At 50.4% G+C, this 18,042-nt stretch overlaps 2 protein-coding genes across 5 annotated transcripts in view; one reads left to right on the forward strand and one right to left on the reverse strand.

Annotated features, from left to right (window-relative positions):
- FAM222B (family with sequence similarity 222 member B) overlaps positions 1-979 on the reverse strand; it is a 98,269-nt gene extending 97,290 nt beyond the window's left edge. The window contains exon 1 of one of the 2 annotated variants that reach the window (XM_054536564.2): positions 678-979. The gene's annotated coding sequence lies outside the window, so the exon portion shown is untranslated. The remainder of the gene's footprint in view (positions 1-677) is intronic. The other variant, XM_054536560.2, reaches the window with a different exon arrangement.
- Positions 697-6,791, forward strand: ERAL1 (Era like 12S mitochondrial rRNA chaperone 1). Of its 3 annotated transcripts, XM_002827212.6 has the most exons (10): positions 697-1,045; positions 2,003-2,130; positions 2,244-2,321; positions 3,669-3,715; positions 3,876-3,937; positions 4,104-4,216; positions 4,306-4,554; positions 4,694-4,843; positions 4,933-5,013; positions 6,161-6,791. In XM_002827212.6, the coding sequence occupies exons 1-10, from the start codon at positions 763-765 to the stop codon at positions 6,281-6,283; spliced, it is 1,314 nt and encodes a 437-aa protein (XP_002827258.2). In that variant the 5' UTR covers positions 697-762; the 3' UTR covers positions 6,284-6,791. The 3 variants fall into 3 exon arrangements, with proteins under 3 accessions (XP_002827258.2, XP_009249717.1, XP_063574638.1); XM_009251442.3 differs by lacking the exon at positions 2,244-2,321 and having other exon boundaries at positions 763-1,045; XM_063718568.1 differs by lacking the exon at positions 697-1,045 and having other exon boundaries at positions 2,004-2,130; positions 2,244-2,424.
- Positions 6,792-18,042: the final 11,251 nt, after the last annotated feature.

Here is an 18,042-nt window from a genome sequence, read left to right on the forward strand (position 1 = left end):
TACAAAGGATGAAGAGGGCTCAAGGCCTCAAACAGAGCAAGGTAAATGGAATTTCTCCGGCTGCTAGAGCGGTCTAGGAGACCTTAGGTGGCTAAGCCACTTCCTCCTTTGCAAACCCTCTGGTTGTTCTCCATAAAGGAATGACCTCAGATAGTAGACAGTAGCCAAGTCTTACAGGAGGGAAATCCAGACCTGCTCTTCATCCCAAACACCGACCCAAGGACCACTCCTTCCAGGAACCTAGCCTAAAGCAAAGGTGCAGACAGCCCGGGGCCACCGCTGACCTCTAGGGCAAGCCAAATTAAGGCTGGGAGAGGATCCTGCAGGCCAAAGGATGGAAAGGACTAGGAACAAACAACAACAAAACCCTTATGGGGACAGGCGGAACAGTGCCCCCTCCCACTCCCACAACCATTCCTCCCTCGATGGGAGGACGATTTCTGCTATTTGGCCTCCTGGGAAATGTAGTCTTTTAGGAGACATGGCCAGAAGGGCCTTTTACAAAACTTTGGCAGAAGAAAAAAATACGTTGTGTATGGGAGTCCAAAACTACCGTCATGCTTGCATAGACTCTGAATACACATTTTCCCCCTTCCTTAGCCTCCACCAGTCTCCAGAGCAGTTCCTCCTCCCGCCCACATCCCATGTGTCTCGGCTTTCCATTTGGGCAGACCTACCTCTCTCCTACTCGCTGGTTCGTCAGCCGCTCTGTTCAATCGTAGGAGCGCTCCTGGTCGGTTCCCGCAGTGCCTTGCGGCTGTAATGGCTGCCCCCAGCTGGCGCGGGGCTAGGCTTGTTCAATCGGTGTTAAGAGTCTGGCAGGTGGGCCGTCATGTCGCGAGGGAGCGGGTGATCCCTTTTTCCTCACCCTTAGGCTTTCAACGGAGGTGCGTGTCCTGCGTCGCGGGATCCGCTTTCTCTGGTCCCCGCTTGGCCTCGGCTTCTCGCAGTAACGGCCAGGGCTCTGCCCTGGACCACTTCCTCGGATTCTCTCAGCCCGACAGTTCGGTGACTCCTTGCGTCCCCGCGGTGTCCATGCACAGAGGTAAAGAGCCCTGATAGGTTTGCCCGGAACTGTCATGTTTTTAGCATTGAAAGGTTTCTGGGGATACAGTCTTTGATTCTATTTTATAGAGAACGATTTTGAGGCCCTGACAGGGACGAGCAGTGAAAAATCTCTCAGGAGAGAAATAACAGTTTGAGTGGGAGAAGGAAACGATCTGGTCACAACCAGAGACACTCACTAAAGAGCATGAGATTGAAGGGCCACAGACAAAGTGGAACTATGGCTCTGCACCCCGACATGGGAAGCAAATTTGATCCAATAAATGCATGTTGGGCCTCATCTACTTGTCAAGACACAGTTACACCTGGAAAACAGCACACTTTATTCTTCAAACAGTGTCCGGTATTGGAGACTGGACACAAACTGGTCATTGCAAAATGGTGTCATAAGAAGATAATATAAAAAGAATGGGCCCTCTCCCTTCTTGACCCCAGCCCTTCCTCCCGTCCCTCCTTCAGGAAAAAAAAAAAAAAGACTGGGAAAGCTTGCAGAGCCTTCATAGCACCCTTAGTAGGGTGAGAGAATGAGAGCTGAGGAAGTATCTGGCTTTGTGTAATCCAGCTTGCTTTCATGTACATACACTTCTCAGGCACAGCTACCCATTATAATTACATGCAGTAATTATTAAGTGCCAGGTATTGTGCTGAGTTGTTTTACACAATTGCAAGTCATCAAAAAAATTATAAGATAAGCTGGTAAGTAGGTACTGTTAATATCAACTCGATTTTACATATGAGAAAACTAAAGGGCTCAGAGAGTTACTTTATAAATTAATGTAAATTAAGGGCCAAACAAAGTCTCAAAGTCAGGTCTAGGTGACTTCAACCTGGTGCATTAATTTTGTACCCCTGCTCCCTTTGTGGGTGGGCAGGAACAAGCACTTGACAGGAAATCCAGATTCCACTATGTCTCACGCCTCTTCCCACTTGCACATAGATGAGCAGGATGTCCTGTTGGTCCATCACCCTGATATGCCTGAGAATCCCCGGGTCCTACGAGTGGTCCTCCTGGGAGCCCCGAATGCAGGGAAGTCAACACTCTCCAACCAGCTACTGGGCCGAAAGGTATGCTACACCCTTGACCATCCTACCCTTTACATCTTTTACTTCCTGCCATGCCTTCAAGGATGGTCTTGGAGGGATCTGGGACCTCACTGAGACGCCTTTGTTTCTGGCAGGTGTTCCCTGTTTCCAAGAAGGTGCATACCACTCGCTGCCAAGCTCTGGGGGTCATCACAGAGAATGAGACCCAGGTGGTGGGTACCTACAAAGGGAGTCCTTGAAACTGGACAGAGGGTGAAGCTAAGAGGGTCTCCCTTACCATCAGCCTTGAAGAAAATGATGGTCACATTCATTTATGTGAGGAAAGGGGGTTTCTGTTTTGTTTTGTTTTTTTTTTTGAGATGGAGTCTTGCTCTGTCGCCCAGGCTGCAGTGCAGTGACGCGATCTTGGCTCACTGCAAGCTCCACCTCCCGGGTTCACGCCATTCTCCTGCCTCGGCCTCCTAAGTAGCTGGGACTACAGGTGCCTGCCACCACAGCCAGCGAATTTTTTGTATTTTTAGTAGAGACGGGGTCTCACCGTGTTAGCCAGGATGGTCTCGATCTGCTGACCTCGTGATCCGCCTGCCTCGGCATCCCAAAGTGCTGGGATTACAGGTGTGAGCTACCGCGCCTGGCCAGGAAAGGGGGTTTCCTTTTCCTTTAGGCATAGTATAGTTCTGTCTCTACCTTGCCCTCCCCTGGCATCTAGTCAGAAAGATTTCATTCTCTCTCTCTTTTTTTTTTTTGAGATGGAGTTTCATTCTTGTTGCCCAGGCTGGAGTTCAATGGCATGATCTCAGCTCACTACAACCTCTGCCTCCCGGGTTTAAGCAGTTCTCCTGCCTCAGCCTCCGGAGTAGCTGAGACTACAGGCATGCGCCACCACGCCCGGCTAATTTTGTGTTTTTAGTAGAGATGGGGTTTCACCATGTTGGCCAGGCTAGTCTCAAACTCCTGACCTCAGGTGATCCGCCCGCCTTGGCCTCCCAAAGTGCTGGGATTACAGGCATGAGCCACCACGCCCAGCCGATTTCATTCTCTGTTTACTGCTTCCTAATCTTCCTTATATTCACAGTCATCATCTTTCTCCCAGATCCCATCAAAGCAGAATGGTAAAAACCTAAGGTCAGCCTGGGCGCGGTGGCTCACGTCTGTAATCCCAGCACTTTGGGAGGCCAAAGCGGGTGGATCACTTGAGATCAGGAGTTCCAGACCAGCCTGGCCAACATGGTGAAACCCTGTCTCTAATAAAAAAATACAAAAATTAGCCGGGTGTGGTGGTGCACACCTGTAATCCCAGCTACTCAGGAGGTTGAGGCAGGAGAATTGCTTGAAGCCGGGAGGCAGAGGTTGCAGTGAGCTGAGATTGTGCCACTGCACTCCAGCCTGGGTGACAGAGTGAGACTCCGTCTCAGAAAAAAACAAAAAACAAACCTAAAGTCAATAATAGCTTGACTGAGAAGGGAGGGCAGGTCCTGACATCACAGGTAGCCTCTCTCTCACTTCCCAGTCATAATCTTTTCTCCTGGGGTCTGGGTATCTCACTTTCCTGATTTTAGATTCTACTTGACACACCTGGCATTATCAGTCCTGGTAAACAGAAGAGGTAATGGTGGTGGAATTGGGGTGGATTGGGAGGGAGGTACTGAAAGAGGGTGGGGAGAGTCCATTATAGGGGCTGGAAAACCCCTTTACCATACGACATCCCTCATCAGAAATGCCTTAGTCATAAGACCTTTCCTGACTGATGTATGTCTGTCCCTCAGGCATCACCTGGAGCTCTCTTTGTTGGAAGATCCATGGAAGAGCATGGAATCTGCTGATCTTGGTTAGGTTCAGGATGGGAACCTTAAGCCCAGTTTACAGGGGTCATGGCCTTTCATTCCTTGGCAGTTTGGGGGGCGAAAGCCAAGCTCATACCATGGAAGTTTTTGTCAGGGCAGGAGGAAGAGTGACCATTTCCTTTTCCTTCTTCCTGCCTTGCCATCTTCCAGTTGTGGTTCTTGTGGATGTCTCAGACAAATGGACACGGAACCAGCTCAGCCCCCAGTTGCTCAGGTGCTTGACCAAGTTCTCCCAGATCCCTAGTGTCCTGGTCATGAACAAGGTGAGCACTACCCACCTGAGGAAGGGGTCTACTTCCCTCCAAGTCCCCTATCTCTGACCACACACCCTTTGCCCATCCCCCATGTCCAGGTAGATTGTCTGAAACAGAAGTCAGTTCTCCTGGAGCTCACGGCAGCCCTCACTGAAGGTGTGGTCAATGGCAAAAAGCTCAAGATGAGGCAGGCCTTCCACTCACACCCTGGCACCCATTGCCCCAGCCCAGCAGTTAAGGACCCAAACACACAATCTGTGGGAAACCCTCAGAGGACTGGCTGGCCCCACTTCAAGGAGATCTTCATGTTGTCAGCCCTAAGCCAGGAGGATGTGAAAACACTAAAGGTCAGTTAGTCTTGGCCGTAGCCTGGCCCTTGGTTTCTACCATATGAAGACAGCCCTCAAATTTCCTCCTGGAAGCAAAAGTGAGGAGAAAAGTCCTGGTTGGGATTAAGATGCCCATCTATTCCCTCTGTTCCCACAGCAATACCTCCTGACACAGGCCCAGCCAGGGCCCTGGGAGTACCACAGTGCAGTCCTCACTAGCCAGACACCAGAAGAGATCTGCGCCAACATTATCCGAGAGAAGCTCCTAGAGCACCTGCCCCAGGAGGTGCCTTACAATGTACAGCAGGTACAGAGTGAAGGGTTCTGGGGGCTCTCTACCAGACACACACCTCTACCCAGGTGTATGACTGACTAATCATTTGTCTCCCTGTACAGAAGACGGCAGTGTGGGAGGAAGGACCAGGTGGGGAGCTGGTTATCCAACAGAAGCTTTTGGTGCCCAAAGAATCTTATATGGTAAGTGAGACTAGGCTCAGAGGAGAGATCAAGACTGTGTTAGGCAGGAATTCTTCCCCCAGCTTGGAGCCCTGAGAGCAGGACCATATCCTTCTCTCTTTTTTTCTTCTTTTCTTTTTTTTGAGACAGTCTCACTCTGTCACCCAGGCTGGAGTGCAGTGGTGTGATCACAGCTCACTGCAGCCTTGACTTCCCACGCTCAAGCAATCCTCCCGCCTCAGCCCCTGAGGAGCTGGGACCAGCTGATTTTTTTATTTTTTTTATTTTATTTTTTTTGAGACAAAGTCTCACTCTGTCATCCAGGCTGGAGTGCAGTAGCGCGATCTCTGCTCACTGCAACCTCCGCCTCCTGGGCTCAAGTGATTCTCCTGCCTCAGCCTCTCGAGAAGCTGGGATTACAGGTGCCCACCACCAAGCCCAGCTAATTTTTGTATTTTTAGTAGAGACAGGGTTTCACCATGTTGGCCAGGCTGGCTTCAAACACTTGACCTCAAATTGTCCGCCCACCTCAGCCTCCCAAAGTGCCACCTGACCATCCGCTAATTTAAAAAAATTTTTTTGTAGAGAAGGGGTTTCACCATGTTGTCCAGGCTGGTCTCAAACTCCTGGGCCCAAGCAGTCCACCCACCTTGGCCTCCGAAAGTGCTGGGATTAATATGTGTGAGCCACCGCACCTAACCCTCTCTTTTTTTTATTTTTTAATTTTTTTTGAGCCAGGGTCTTTCTCTGTCACTCAGGCTGGGGTGCAGAGGCGCGATCTCAGCTCACTGCAACCTCTGCCTCCCAGGTTCAAGTGATTCTCCTGCCTCAGCCTCCCAAGTAGCTGAGATGACAGGTGCCCGCCACCATGCCCAGCTAATTTTTTGTATTTTTAGTAGAGACAGCGTTTCACCATGTTGGCCAGGCTGGTCTCGAACTCCTGACCTCAGGTGATCTGCCCGCCTCGGCCTCCCAAAGTGCTGGGATTACAGGCGTGAGCCACTGCGCCCGGCCACCTTCTCTTTTTTTTAAAGAGGGGTCGCACTGTTACCCAGGCTGGACTCAAACTCCTGTGCTCAAAGGATCTTCTCACCTTAGCCCCCCGAGTAGCTGGGACTACAGGCATGTGCCATCATTCCTGGCTTCCTTCTCTTTCACGTACCCTCAGAAACTCCTGATTGGTCCGAAGGGCCACGTGATCTCCCAGATAGCACAGGAGGCAGGCCGTGACCTCATGGACATCTTCCTCTGTGATGTTGACATCCATCTCTCTGTGAAGCTCCTCAAGTGACCACCCTCTACTGACCCTCCCAGGGCATTCCAGCTCAAGCTGCTGGTGGGAACTGACCAGATCTGTCCTTGGCTGGGGACCCTCCAGGCACTGGTGAGAGACATGAACACTGACTGGCCGCTAGCTGGCCTGGCCCTACTGAGTCTGCACAGTCCCTGCTCAGCTGTGTCTTCTGTTGGAAGAAGGAACCTGCCTTAGCTCAGTTTCCAGGTGGTTCCTCTGCCTGGGACCACAGCTACAAAGGTGTAGCTAAGAAGATGGCCCATTGGTGGGAGCAATGTCACCCTGCCTCCAGCTAGCTATGGGCCCAGAGTTTCTCCCTGAGTCGCTGTTGCTAGCAGGGAGATTTCTCTTCCTGCCCTCACTTCCTTCACCTTGAACTTGGATAAAAACTCGTGTCTCCTGAGTGAGGTCGCGCCACCCATCTGCTCCCCAATTCTTGATCTCTCCCACCCCATCCCTCTCCCCAGTCTTGGATACTACTAAAATATAAGCATTCTGGTTCTCATCTTTATTCCTTTTATTTATTTATTTTTATTTTTTAATGTTAGGGACTGAGTCTCACTATGTTGTCTAGGCTGGTCTCAAACTCCTGGGCTCAAGAAATCCTCCTGCCTTGGCCTCTGAAAGCGGTGGGATTACAAGCGTGAGCCACTGTGCCTGGCTTATCTTTATTTTTTTACAACAGGAAAGAGAAAATGTATCTATTCCCTCCCCTACCCCCCATCCCACGCCCCCACCCTTGCCTTGTTTGAGCTGGAGTCTCCCTTCCAGTAGTCTGCTCCAGGGTCCTGAGTTCTCTTCCTGGCACGTTTTCTGGGTATAGCAAGAGAACCATTACCATTACTAAACTCAGTAATGGTAACGGTTTCCTTGCCATTCCCAAGTGCCCTGGCAGTCAGTAGGTTGTGACAGGCTGAGCAGAGAGCTTCTTGGGCTTGCAGCATCTCTCCTGTCCTCCTTGTCAGGCTCCAGAGCTGGGGGTGCCCAGACTAGTACATCATCTATACTGTAGTGTCTCATCGCAAACTTACAGTATATGATGATATCCCAGCCAGGGCCCCACTGGGGGCACAGGAAGCATGGCTTGAAAAGCACTGTGGGGGGCTGGGGGCAGAACAGGACAGGTCAGGGCTGGACACACACAGCTCCCTGCTCCCTGCTCTACGGCTCCCTCCCAGGCCAGCGTCTCCTTGATTCTGTGGTCAGGCACAGCCCAGGTGGGTTATGGGAAGGGGACTGGAGCTAGGGTCTGCTGAGATCTCACAGGGACCCAGGGCCAGTGTTAAACAAGCCAGAGATGGCATAATGATGCAGAAGGTTCCCTTTGGTCAGACCAACAAGCAGACAGGCAGACCCATAGAAGGTGCACTTACCTGGAGCTGGAACTGCAGACTGAGGAGGCCTTTGGATGCAGGGAGGATCTGTCCCTTCCTCTTCCTCAAGCTGCTTGCCTTTTAACATACCAGTCCCTCCCCTGGGTGGGGCACTTTTCCTGGCCCTGCCTCTTAACCCTTGCCCTGCTAGAGTCCATGACAAGGGTCACTGGCCCCTTTCCCTAGAAGGCCTTTTCTCACATACTCTCTCATGGACCACATTAGCCCTGAGATTCACCCTTCACTCCCATCTCCAAGAAGCTCGTCATCTCTGCTGGGCTGGGAAGGAGAAAGAACAGCCTCATCCCATCCACCAGCATTTAATTGCTGGTCAGATCCCTAGTGGAAGGTTTTTCGTTTTTGCTTTTTTTGTTTTTGTTTTTGTTTTGCAGTGGTGGTGGGCAATGTTAGTTGACTCTTTCTGTATAGGGCAGGAAGGGTCCTGGCAACTGGATCTCCAGAATCTGTCTGGCAGCCGAGCTCACAATACCCGTCAGCCTAAATTTCTATTCCCAGCCCCTGCCCCTGTGTTTATGATGAGCCCAAGGAGGCCAGACCTAGGCAGGCAGAGAGACTCTGCCTAGCACTGCCCTGGCAAGGTCCTCTTGGGGGTTGCTCTACTAGGAGATTTGAGAGCAGCTGAATCCCCAGCTGTTGTGGGTCTGCTCTTCAAAGCTCAAGGCACTTCCAGTGAGAGCCTAGCACTGTTTGGTTCTTTGCCTCTGGGGTAGAGGAGAGGCTCCTCAAAGCAAGGCCTCTGCTGTTTAGAATCCGCATTCTGGGGGACACGCCCTTCCCTCTTCCCTATCCTAGACAATCTGGTCTGTGTGCTGGAAGGCAGTTATACTCTTCCTCTGCAGGGGCAGACTAGACCAGGATGGAAGTGGGAGAAGAGACCCAACCTTTTCTGGGTCCTGTGGAGGTGTTCTATTTCCTGAGGCCACAGCACGCTGGCATGCTCTACCCTCTGCTTAGCATGGTCTTCCCTTCTTTTCTTGTCTAGTTAGCTCCTAGCCCCTCTTCAGAGCTCTTTTTTTTTCTTCCTTTTAGACAATTTAACTCTGTCACCCAGGTTGGAGTGCAGTTGTGTCATCACGGCTCCCTGCAAACCCCCCGGGCTCAGGTGATCTTCCCACCTCAGCCTCCCAAGTAGCTGGGATTACAGGCGTGCACCACCACACCCGGCTAATTTTTGTATTTTTAGTGGAGACGGGGTTTCGCCATGTTGTCTAGGCTGCTCTCAAACTCCTGGGCTCAAGTGATCCGCCCACATGGGCTCCCAGAGTGCTGGGATTACAGGCGTGAGCCACCGCACCAGCCTCCCTCTTCATATCTCTAAGCGTTACTTCTGCAGGGAAGTCTTCCCAGACTATTTAAGTCTCCCTGATAGGGGCTTATTTATTTGTGTGATTATTCACATTAAGGAAATAATCATGAGGGCCTTGTTTATTCACTGATGTATTTCTGTGTCTTGTTTTTGTTTTTTTGTTTTTTTTGAGCCAGAGTCTTGCTCTGTCACCAGGCTGGAGTACAGTAGCGCAATCTCGGCTCACTGCAACCTCCGCCTCCCAGGTTCAAGCGATTCTCCTGCCTCAGCCTCCTGAGTAGCTGGGACTACAGGCACTCACCGCCATGCCCAGCTAATTTTTTGTATTTTTAGTAGAGACAGACTTTCACCATGTTGCCCAGGCTGGTGTCGAACTCCTGAGCTCAGGCGATCCGCCCGCCTCAGCCTCCCGAAGTGCTGGGATTACAGGCGTGAGCCACCACACCCAGCTCACTGATGTACTTCTATCACATAATTAATGACTAAATAAATGTTCCAGCCTACATCAAGCTGAGCCTAATGTAATATGGGGGTGGAGAGAGACCTTGGCCTCAGGAGGCAGATGGACAAAGCTGTGGCTCTCTCAGGCAAGCCATTTTCTCTCTGGGACCCTCCCTGATCTTATTTGTAAATAGGAATAACAATAGTCCCCAGTTCACGGAGTGGCCAGATCTAGGGGATCAGCTGCTGGTGCCGGTCAACAGAAGGGGTTCAAACAAGTTCATTCCCACCTCACCCCATTCCCTCAGGGACCCCCACAAGGCCTGTCCTTGAACATCTGAAAGCCCATGGAATATTCTTGAAAGCCACCTGGGACCATTTCGAGAACCCAGGTCTAGAGGTGAGAGGTCCCAAGTGACAGTCTTAGCCCTGCTGCATCCAGCTCTGTGACTTTGGACCAAGTGTTCCCACTCTCAGTTTCCTCAAATTTAAAATGGCAGCTGTGAATACCTACCTTATACAGTGATGAAGAGGGTGATATTGAGCACTCATCTCAAACTCCCAGATCAGGTCCTAGCACATATGAAACAAATGTCAGTTTCCTTCTTTACTTCTTTCTTCTGTCTCACAAACTGTGTGACTGGGGACAAATTGCACTTCTCTGAGCTTTGGTGGTTATACATATCTTGCCAAGTTGTAAGAGTCAAGTCAGAAATATGAGTGAGAGCCCAGGCACGGTGGCTCACAATTGTAATCCCAAAACTTTGGGAGGTTGAGGGGGGGCAGGTTGCTTGAGCGCAGGAGTTCAAGACCAGCCTGGGTAACATAGTGAGACCCCATCTCTACTAAAAGTACAAAAAAAAAAAACAACAAACAAAAACAAATTAGCCAGTTGTGGTGGCATGTGCTTATATAGTCCCAGCTACTTGGTGGGCTGCGGTGAGAGGATCACTTTAGCCTGGAAAGTCGAGGCTGCAATGAGCCATGTTTGCACCACTGCACTTCAGCCTGGGTGACAGAGTGAGACTCTATCTAAAAAAAAAAAAAAAGAAACATAGAAAGATGAGTGAGGGCCAGGTGCTATGGCTCATGCCTGTAATCCCAGCACTTTGGGAGGCTGAGGTGGGTGGATAATTCGAGGTCAGGAGTTTGAGACCAGCCTGGCCAACATGGAGAAACCCCGTCTCTACTAAAAATACAAAAAATTAGCCGGGCGTGGTGGCATGCACCAGTAATCCCAACTACTCGGGAGGCTGAGGCACAAGAATTGCTTAAACCCAGGAGGCACAGGTTGCTGTGAGCCAAGACTGCACCACTGCCATCTACCCTGGGTGACAGAATGAGACTCCGTTTAAAAAAAAAAAAGATGAGTGACAAAGCTTCTGAAATCCAGCTGCTCTAACCAGGTGAGGCATTGTCGTTATGTCTGCTCCTGCTTCCCCTGACCCCCTTTCCTGTCCTGTGTCCCTCCTGCGAGGCCACCTCTACTCAGAGACCCCACAGACAGCTCAAGCTCCTTCAACAAAGCCAGGGCTTCGTGTACTAGGGCAAGCTTCATGCCACTTACTTCCTAGACGTCTGCCTAGTCCCTGGGGGCCAAGTCCAAAGGTGAGCATGGGCAGAACCTAGGGGTCCTGAAGGGAAAGGAGAGAGATTATCTCAGCCAGCCAGAGATCCTGTGGCTGTGGCCTCTGGCCAGGGGTGGGGATTGCTGTGAGTAGGGTGTGGGTTGGAGGAGAGTCTGGGTCTGGGTGGGATAGTCAGGGGGCCCTGATAAGCAGACATTGGGCTATCAGGGTGGGGGCCCAGCAGCCTTCTGTTTATCAGGAGCCAACACAGGCCAAAGTAGGGCTGAGGACACTTCGCTTCCCGCCCAGGGCTGTTTTCCTGGATATTTGTTCTTCCATTCCTCTGCCTCCCCAGTACCTCACAGGGAGTTAGAATGTGAATCCCTCTGCCTCTCTGCAAGGCACATGGAGACTCTCTGGCCAGTACAGAGGTGGGAGGACACCAGCTAGGGCCTTGGGCCTGACTTTTAAATTCTGACAGCTTTTGATTCAAACCAGGAGCTCCATGGCTTTTCTGAGGACAGTGAGGCAAGTCTAGGGCCTTTGTCCTTCTAACTTCAACCCCTGCCACTGCAGCTTTAAGCTCTTGACTGTTCTTTAGGTATTTTTTGGAAGAAGTCCTAAAGTGCATGGTGATGAAGTTAAGGATGGTCAGATCTGCGTAGGTCCTTCAAAATCATGGAGTTCAAGTCTCCTATTTATATAGGAAAGAAACTGAAGCCAGAGAGGAGCAGAGAATTGTCCAAAGCTTGTGGGTTCCCTCCACCTCTCAGCATCGGAGAACAATGCACGACTCAAAGAGGAACAGGAAGCAGCCGTAGACACTCACAGACAGATACACATAATATGCAAAACACACACATACAAATGCACACATGTGCACTGCCCACATGTACGCACACATACAACACATAGAGATACACAGCATACACATTAAAAAAAGAAATTCAGGCCGGGCACAGTGACTCATGCCTGTAATCTCAGCACTTTAGGAGGCTGAGGCAGGAGGGTCGCTTGAACCCAGGAGTTCAGACTGGCCACAACAACATAGCAAGACTTCATCTCTCCAGAAACATTTAAAAATTAGCCACCTGTGGGCCAAGCATGGTGACTCACGCCTGTAATCCCAGTACTTTGGGAGATCGAGGCGGGCGAATCACCTGAGGTCAGGAGTTTGAGACCAGCCTGACCAACATGGAGAAACCCCATCTCTACTAAAAATACAAAATTAGCCGGGCATGATGGTGCATGCCTGTAATCCAAACTACTCAGGAGGCTGAGGCGGGAGAATCATTTGAACCCGGGAGGCAGAGGCAGCAGTGAGCTGAGATCATCCCATTGTACTCCAGCCTGGGCAACAAGAGCAAAACTCCATCTCAAAAAAAAAAAAAAATTAGCCAGCTGTGGTGGCACACATGCCTGTATTCCTAGCTACTTGGGAGGCTGGGGTGAGACCATTTCTTGACCCCGGGAGACTGAGGCTGCAGTGAACTGATTGCAGCAGCACTGAACTCCAGCATGGGAGGCTGGCTGAGTGAGACCCTGTTTCTAAAAAATAAATAATAAATTCAGTGGGTAGAATTACTCTTATTTTCCTCTTGGTTGCTTTACTATGTCTCATGACATTAGCAGTTTTATACAAGGATAAAAGGAGGCCAAATAATATGGTTATTCAAACGGTTATTCAGTGTTTTCTCATTCAATGTCTCATAGCATAGACAGTAGCAAAACTCATTCAGGAACAAAGGACTTTGAGAAATTCTGAGAAGCTGGGAAACTGGTTTTTCGTTTTGTTTTGTTTTGTTTGCTTTTTGAGACCGAGTCTCACTCTGTTGCCAGGCCGGAGTGCAGTGGCACAATCTCAGCTCACTGCAACCTCCGCCTCCCAGGTTCGAGGGATTCTTTGGCCTCAGCCTCCCGAGTAGCTGGGACTACAGGCGCCCGCCACCATGCCCAGCTAATTTTTGTATTTTTAGCAGAGACGGGGTTTCACCGTGTTGGTCAGGATGGTCTTGAATCCCCTACCTCAGGTGATCTGCCTGCCTGGCCACTATTTTTTGTTTTTCTTTTTTTCTTTTAAAAAAGACACGGTCTCATTCTATTGCCCAGGCTGGAGTGCAGTGGTGCAGTGGTGCGGTCATAACTCACTTCTGGGCTCAAGGGATCCCCCTACCTCGGCCTCTCAAGAGTAACTGAATAAGCATTCCTCCCGCATTGGCCTTCCAAAGTGCTGAGATTACAGGTGTGAGCCACTGCACCCAGCCTGGAAAACCATTCTAATCCTTACCCTCCATGTGGTCAATGTGGCTTGAGATTTAGGAGTTTGTCAGAGAGGCCTGTTCCACTTCATCTTGACTGGTCTGTGAAGCTTCTCTTCACTCTCCCTGACACTTGCCTCTCTAGGTCCAGGCTTGGGACCTGCTCTTACTGTTGTCCTCATCACAGTGTGGCAAATTTCCTTGTTTGTCCCCAACCATTCCATGAATGGGCACCTTGTCTGAACCATCTCCCTGGCCCAGCACCCGGGATTTATCCTGGGAGGTGTTCAGAGAATGTCTTACATGGAACAGATGCTCAAGCATATGTTCCCTTATACTCTTCATGCCGTTTAGCCCCATGAGGAAGTGTGCATGTTGAGCACTGTACCCAGATGCCCCTGGAGCCCTTCCAGGGAGTGGGGTCCTAGGAATGGCTTTCCTGGGGGCTTTGCCGATGTCCGTCAGTCTCCAAAAGACACCTGCATGCCATTTTCACGATAGAGAAACTAAGGTTCAGGGAGGAAGTGCTTGGCCGGAGTCTTACAGTGAGCAGAACTACAGCCCTGTTCTCCAGACCCCCCACACCCTGGCTCTATGCACAAACCTGCTAGGAATAGGGTAGATTTTGTGTCTTTGTGAAGCCTTTTTGAGTTTCAATGGAATCAAACCTAAGTTCTGCCAGTTACCAGTAATGTGATTCTGAACCTCCTTATCCATTATAGGGATGAAAATAATACCTGCCTCACAAGATCCTTCAGAAGATTCAGTAAAATCTAGCTGGGAACGGTGGCTCACACTTGTAATCTCAGTACTTTGGGAGGCCAAGGTGGGTGGATCACTTGAAGTTAGGAGTTCGAGACCAGCCTGGTCAACATGGCAAAACCCTGCCTCTACTAAAAATACAAAAAAGGTCGCTGGGTGTGCTGGCGGGCACCTGTAATCCCAGCTACTCAAGAGGCTGAGGCAGGAGAATCACTTGAACCTGGGATGCGGAGGCTGCATTGAGCTGAGATTTGCGTTGCTGTACTCCAGCCAGGGCAACAGAGTGAAACTCCGTCTCAAAACAACAACAAACAAACAAACAAGATTCAGTGAAATCGAGTAAGAAAGCCCCTGAATGATGCAAGGATTCCTTCTGTGTTTCTGCTTATGCAGGCTGGCTCCACTCATCTATCAGACCTCTTTTTTTTTTTTTTTTTCCCCAGAGACTGGAGTGCAGTGGTACAATCACAGCACGTTGCAACCTTGAATTCCTGGACTCAAGGAATCCTCCTGCCTCAGTCTCCCAAGTAACTGGGACTGCAGGCACATACCACCACACCCAGGTAATTTTTTTTTTCTCGCTCTGTCGCCCAGGCTGAAATGCAGTGGCATAGTCTTGGCTTAATGCAACCTCTGCCTCTGGGTTCAAGAGATTCTCCTGCCTCCGCCTCCCGAGTAGCTGGAATTACAGGCATGCACCACCACTCCTGGCTAATTATTTTTTGTATTTTTAGTAGAGACGGGGTTTCACCACGTTGGCCAGGCTGGTCTCAAATTTCTGACCTCCAGTGATCTGCCTACCTTGGCCTCCCAAAGTACTGGGATTACAGGCATGAGCCACTGCACCCGGCTCCACGTATTTTTTTTGTTTTTTTGTTTTTTGTTTTTTTTTGAGAGGGTGTCTTGCTCTGTTCCACAGGCTGGAGTGCAGTGATGCAATCTCAGCTCACTGCAACCTCCATCTTCCGGGTTCAAGCAATTATCTGTCTCAGTCTCCTGAGCAGCTGGGATTACAGGTGTCCGCCACCACGCCTGGCTAATTTTTGTATTTTTAGTAGAGATGGGGTTTCACCATCTTGTCCAGGCTGGTCTTGAACTCCTGACCTCGTGATACACCCGCCTTGGCCTCCCAAAGTGCTGGGATTACAGGCATGAGCCACCACTCCTGGCCTGGCTCCAGGTACAGGTAATATACATTTTTTTAAGACCAAGTCTCGGCCGGGCGCGGTGGCTCACGCCTGTAATCCCAGCACTTTGGGAGGCTGAGGCGGGCGGATCACGAGGTCAGGAGATCGAGACCATCCTGGCTAACACGGTGTGAAACCCCGTCTCTACTAAAAATACAAAAAATTAGCCGGGCGTGGTGGCGGGCACCTGTAGTCCCAGCTACTTGGGAGGCTGAGGCAGGAGAATGGCATGAACCTGGGAGGCGGAGCTTGCAGTGAGCTGAGATCGCGTCACTGCACTCCAGCCTGGGCGACAGAGCGAGACTCCGTCTCAAAAAAAAAGACCGAGTCTCGCTCTGTAGCCAGGCTGGAGTGCAGTGGCATGATTTTGGCTCACTGCAACCTCTGTGTCCTGGGTTCAAGCGATTCTCCTGCCTCAGCTTCCAAGTAGCTGTGACTATAGGCGTGCGCCACCACACCCAGCTAATTTTTGTATTTGTATTTATTATTATTTTTTGAGACGGAGTTTCACTCTTGTCACCCAGGCTGGAGTGCAATGGCACAATCTTGACTCACCACAACCTCCTCCTCCCGGGTCCAAGTGATTCTCCTGCCTCAGCCTCCGGAGTAGCTGGGATTATCGGCACGTGCCACCATGCCCAGCTAATTTTGTATTTTTAGTAGGGTCAGGGTTTCTCCATGTTGGTCAGGCTGGTCTTGAGCTCTCGACTTCAGGTGATCCACCCACCTCAGCCTCCCAAAGTGCTGGGATTACAGGCGTGAGCCACCGTGCCCAGCCCTAATTTTTGTATTTTTAGTAGAGATGGAGTTTTACCATGTTGGGCAGGATGATCTCTATCTGTTGACTTCATGATCCACCCACTTCGGCCTCCCAAAGTGCTGGGATTACAGGCGTGAGCCACCGCGCCCGGCTCCAGGTAATTTTAAAACAAAATTTTTATAGAAGCTTGGTGTGGTGGTTCATGCCTATAATCCTAGCTCTTTGGGAGGCTGAGGCGAGTGGATTGCTTGAGGCCAGGAGTTGGAGACCAGCATAGGCAACATGACAAAATCCATCTCTACAAAAAATACAAAAATTAGCTTGGTGTGGTGGCATGTACCTGTAGTTCCAGCTACTCAGAAGGCTAAGGTGGGAGGATCGCTTGAGCCTGGGAGGTTGAAGCTGCAGTGAGCCGTGATTGCACCACTGCACTTCAGCCTGGGTAACAGAGTGAGACCCTGTCTTAAAAAAAATTTTTTTAGGGCCGGGTGCAGTGGCTCATGCCTGTAATCCCAGCACTTTGGGAGGCCAAGGTGGGTGGATCACGAGGTCAGCAGTTCGAGACTAGCCTGACCAATGTGGTGAAACCCCATCTCTACTAAAAATAAAAAAAATTAGCTGGGCGTGGTGGTGGGCACCTGTAATCCCAGCTACTTGGGAGGCCGAGGCAGGAGAATCTCTTCAAACCAGAAGGTGGAGGTTGCAGTGAGGTGAGATTGGGCCACTGCACTCTAGCCTGGGCAACGAGAGCAAAACTCCATCTCAGAAAAAAATTTTTTTTTTTTTAAATAGAGATAGAGGCCAGGCACAGTGGCATACACCTATAATCCTAGCACTTTGGGAGGCCGAAGCAGGCAGATCACTTGAAGTCAGGAGTTCAAGACCAGCCTGGCCAACGTGGTGAAACCGTGTCTCTACTAAAAATAGAAAAATTAGCTGAGCATGGTGGCAGGCGCCTGTAATCTCAGCTACTCGGGAGGCTGAGACAGGAGAATTGCTGGAACCTGGGAGGCGGAGGTTGCAGTGAGCCGAATCATGCCATTGCACTCCAACCCAGGCTGACAACAGTGACAAAAAAAAAAAAAAAAAAGTTCTCACTGTGGGACCCAGCCTGATCTCAAACTCCTGGCCTCAAGCAAACCTCCCCACCTCAGCCCTTAAAAGTTCTGGGATTACAGGCATGAGCCACCATGCCTAGTCATCTAATCCCTTGTTAAGCCTCTTCCACACACTGCTCTTGGGCAGCTGCAATCCAGCAACAATCCCCTCTCCTTTCTCTGACCTCTTGCAGTTTATGAGCCAAGCCTTCTCATGAAGCTCGCTTGTCCTGAAATCACAGGCCATGTTTGGCTTGAACCAGAGCTTTAGCCTTCACAGTTCAGGGGTTGTGCATTAGGGTTCTTGCTTCCTATCTAGGAGTACTGAGAGCTAGCAGGGAATAAGCACAGCTTCTGATTGACTTGTCAGAGTCCGGGTTCCACCACACTACCGCTGAGTGATTCTGGCCCCTGCACCTGATCTTAGAGTCTTGGCTTCCTCAACAGTAAAATGGGGTTCAGGCCAGGTTCGGTGGCTTATGCCTGTAATCCCAGCACTTTGAAGGCCGAGGTGGGCGGATCCCTTGAGGTCAGGAGTTTGAGACCAGCCTGGACGACATGGCGGAACCCTGTCTCTACTAAAAATACAAAAATTAGCCAGGCGTGGTGGTAGGCACCTGTAATCCCAGCTACTCGAGAGGCTGAGGGAGGAGAATCTCTTGAACCTAGGAGGCAGAAGTTGCAGTGAGCCGAGATAGTGCCATTATACTCCAGCCTGGGTGACAGAGTGAGACTCTGTTTCAAAAAAAAAAAAAAAAAAAAGGCTGGGCGCGGTGGTTCACACCTATAATCCCAGCACTTTGGGAGCCTGAGGCGGGCAGATCACGAGGTCAGGAATTCGAGACCAGCCTGACCAACATGGTGAAACTCCATCTCTACTAAAAATACAAAAATTAGCTGGGCTTGTTGGCACAGGCCTGTAATCCCAGCTACTGAGGAGGCTGAGGCAGGAGAATTGCTTGAAACCGGGGATGCGGAGGTTG

This window comes from Pongo abelii, chromosome 19 (assembly GCF_028885655.2).
Source record: "Pongo abelii isolate AG06213 chromosome 19, NHGRI_mPonAbe1-v2.0_pri, whole genome shotgun sequence".
Taxonomy (NCBI): domain Eukaryota; kingdom Metazoa; phylum Chordata; class Mammalia; order Primates; family Hominidae; genus Pongo; species Pongo abelii.

What these genes read in the sequence shown, in the direction of transcription:
- ERAL1 (XM_002827212.6), top strand. Translation starts at nt 763, where the DNA reads ATGGCTGCCCCCAGCTGGCGCGGGGCTAGGCTTGTTCAATCGGTGTTA. An exon ending in GTGTCCTGGTCATGAACAAG is followed by an intron (nt 4,217 to 4,305) that starts GTGAGCACTACC and finishes CCCCATGTCCAG; the next exon opens with GTAGATTGTCTGAAACAGAA. An exon ending in TGCCTTACAATGTACAGCAG is followed by an intron (nt 4,844 to 4,932) that starts GTACAGAGTGAA and finishes CTCCCTGTACAG; the next exon opens with AAGACGGCAGTGTGGGAGGA.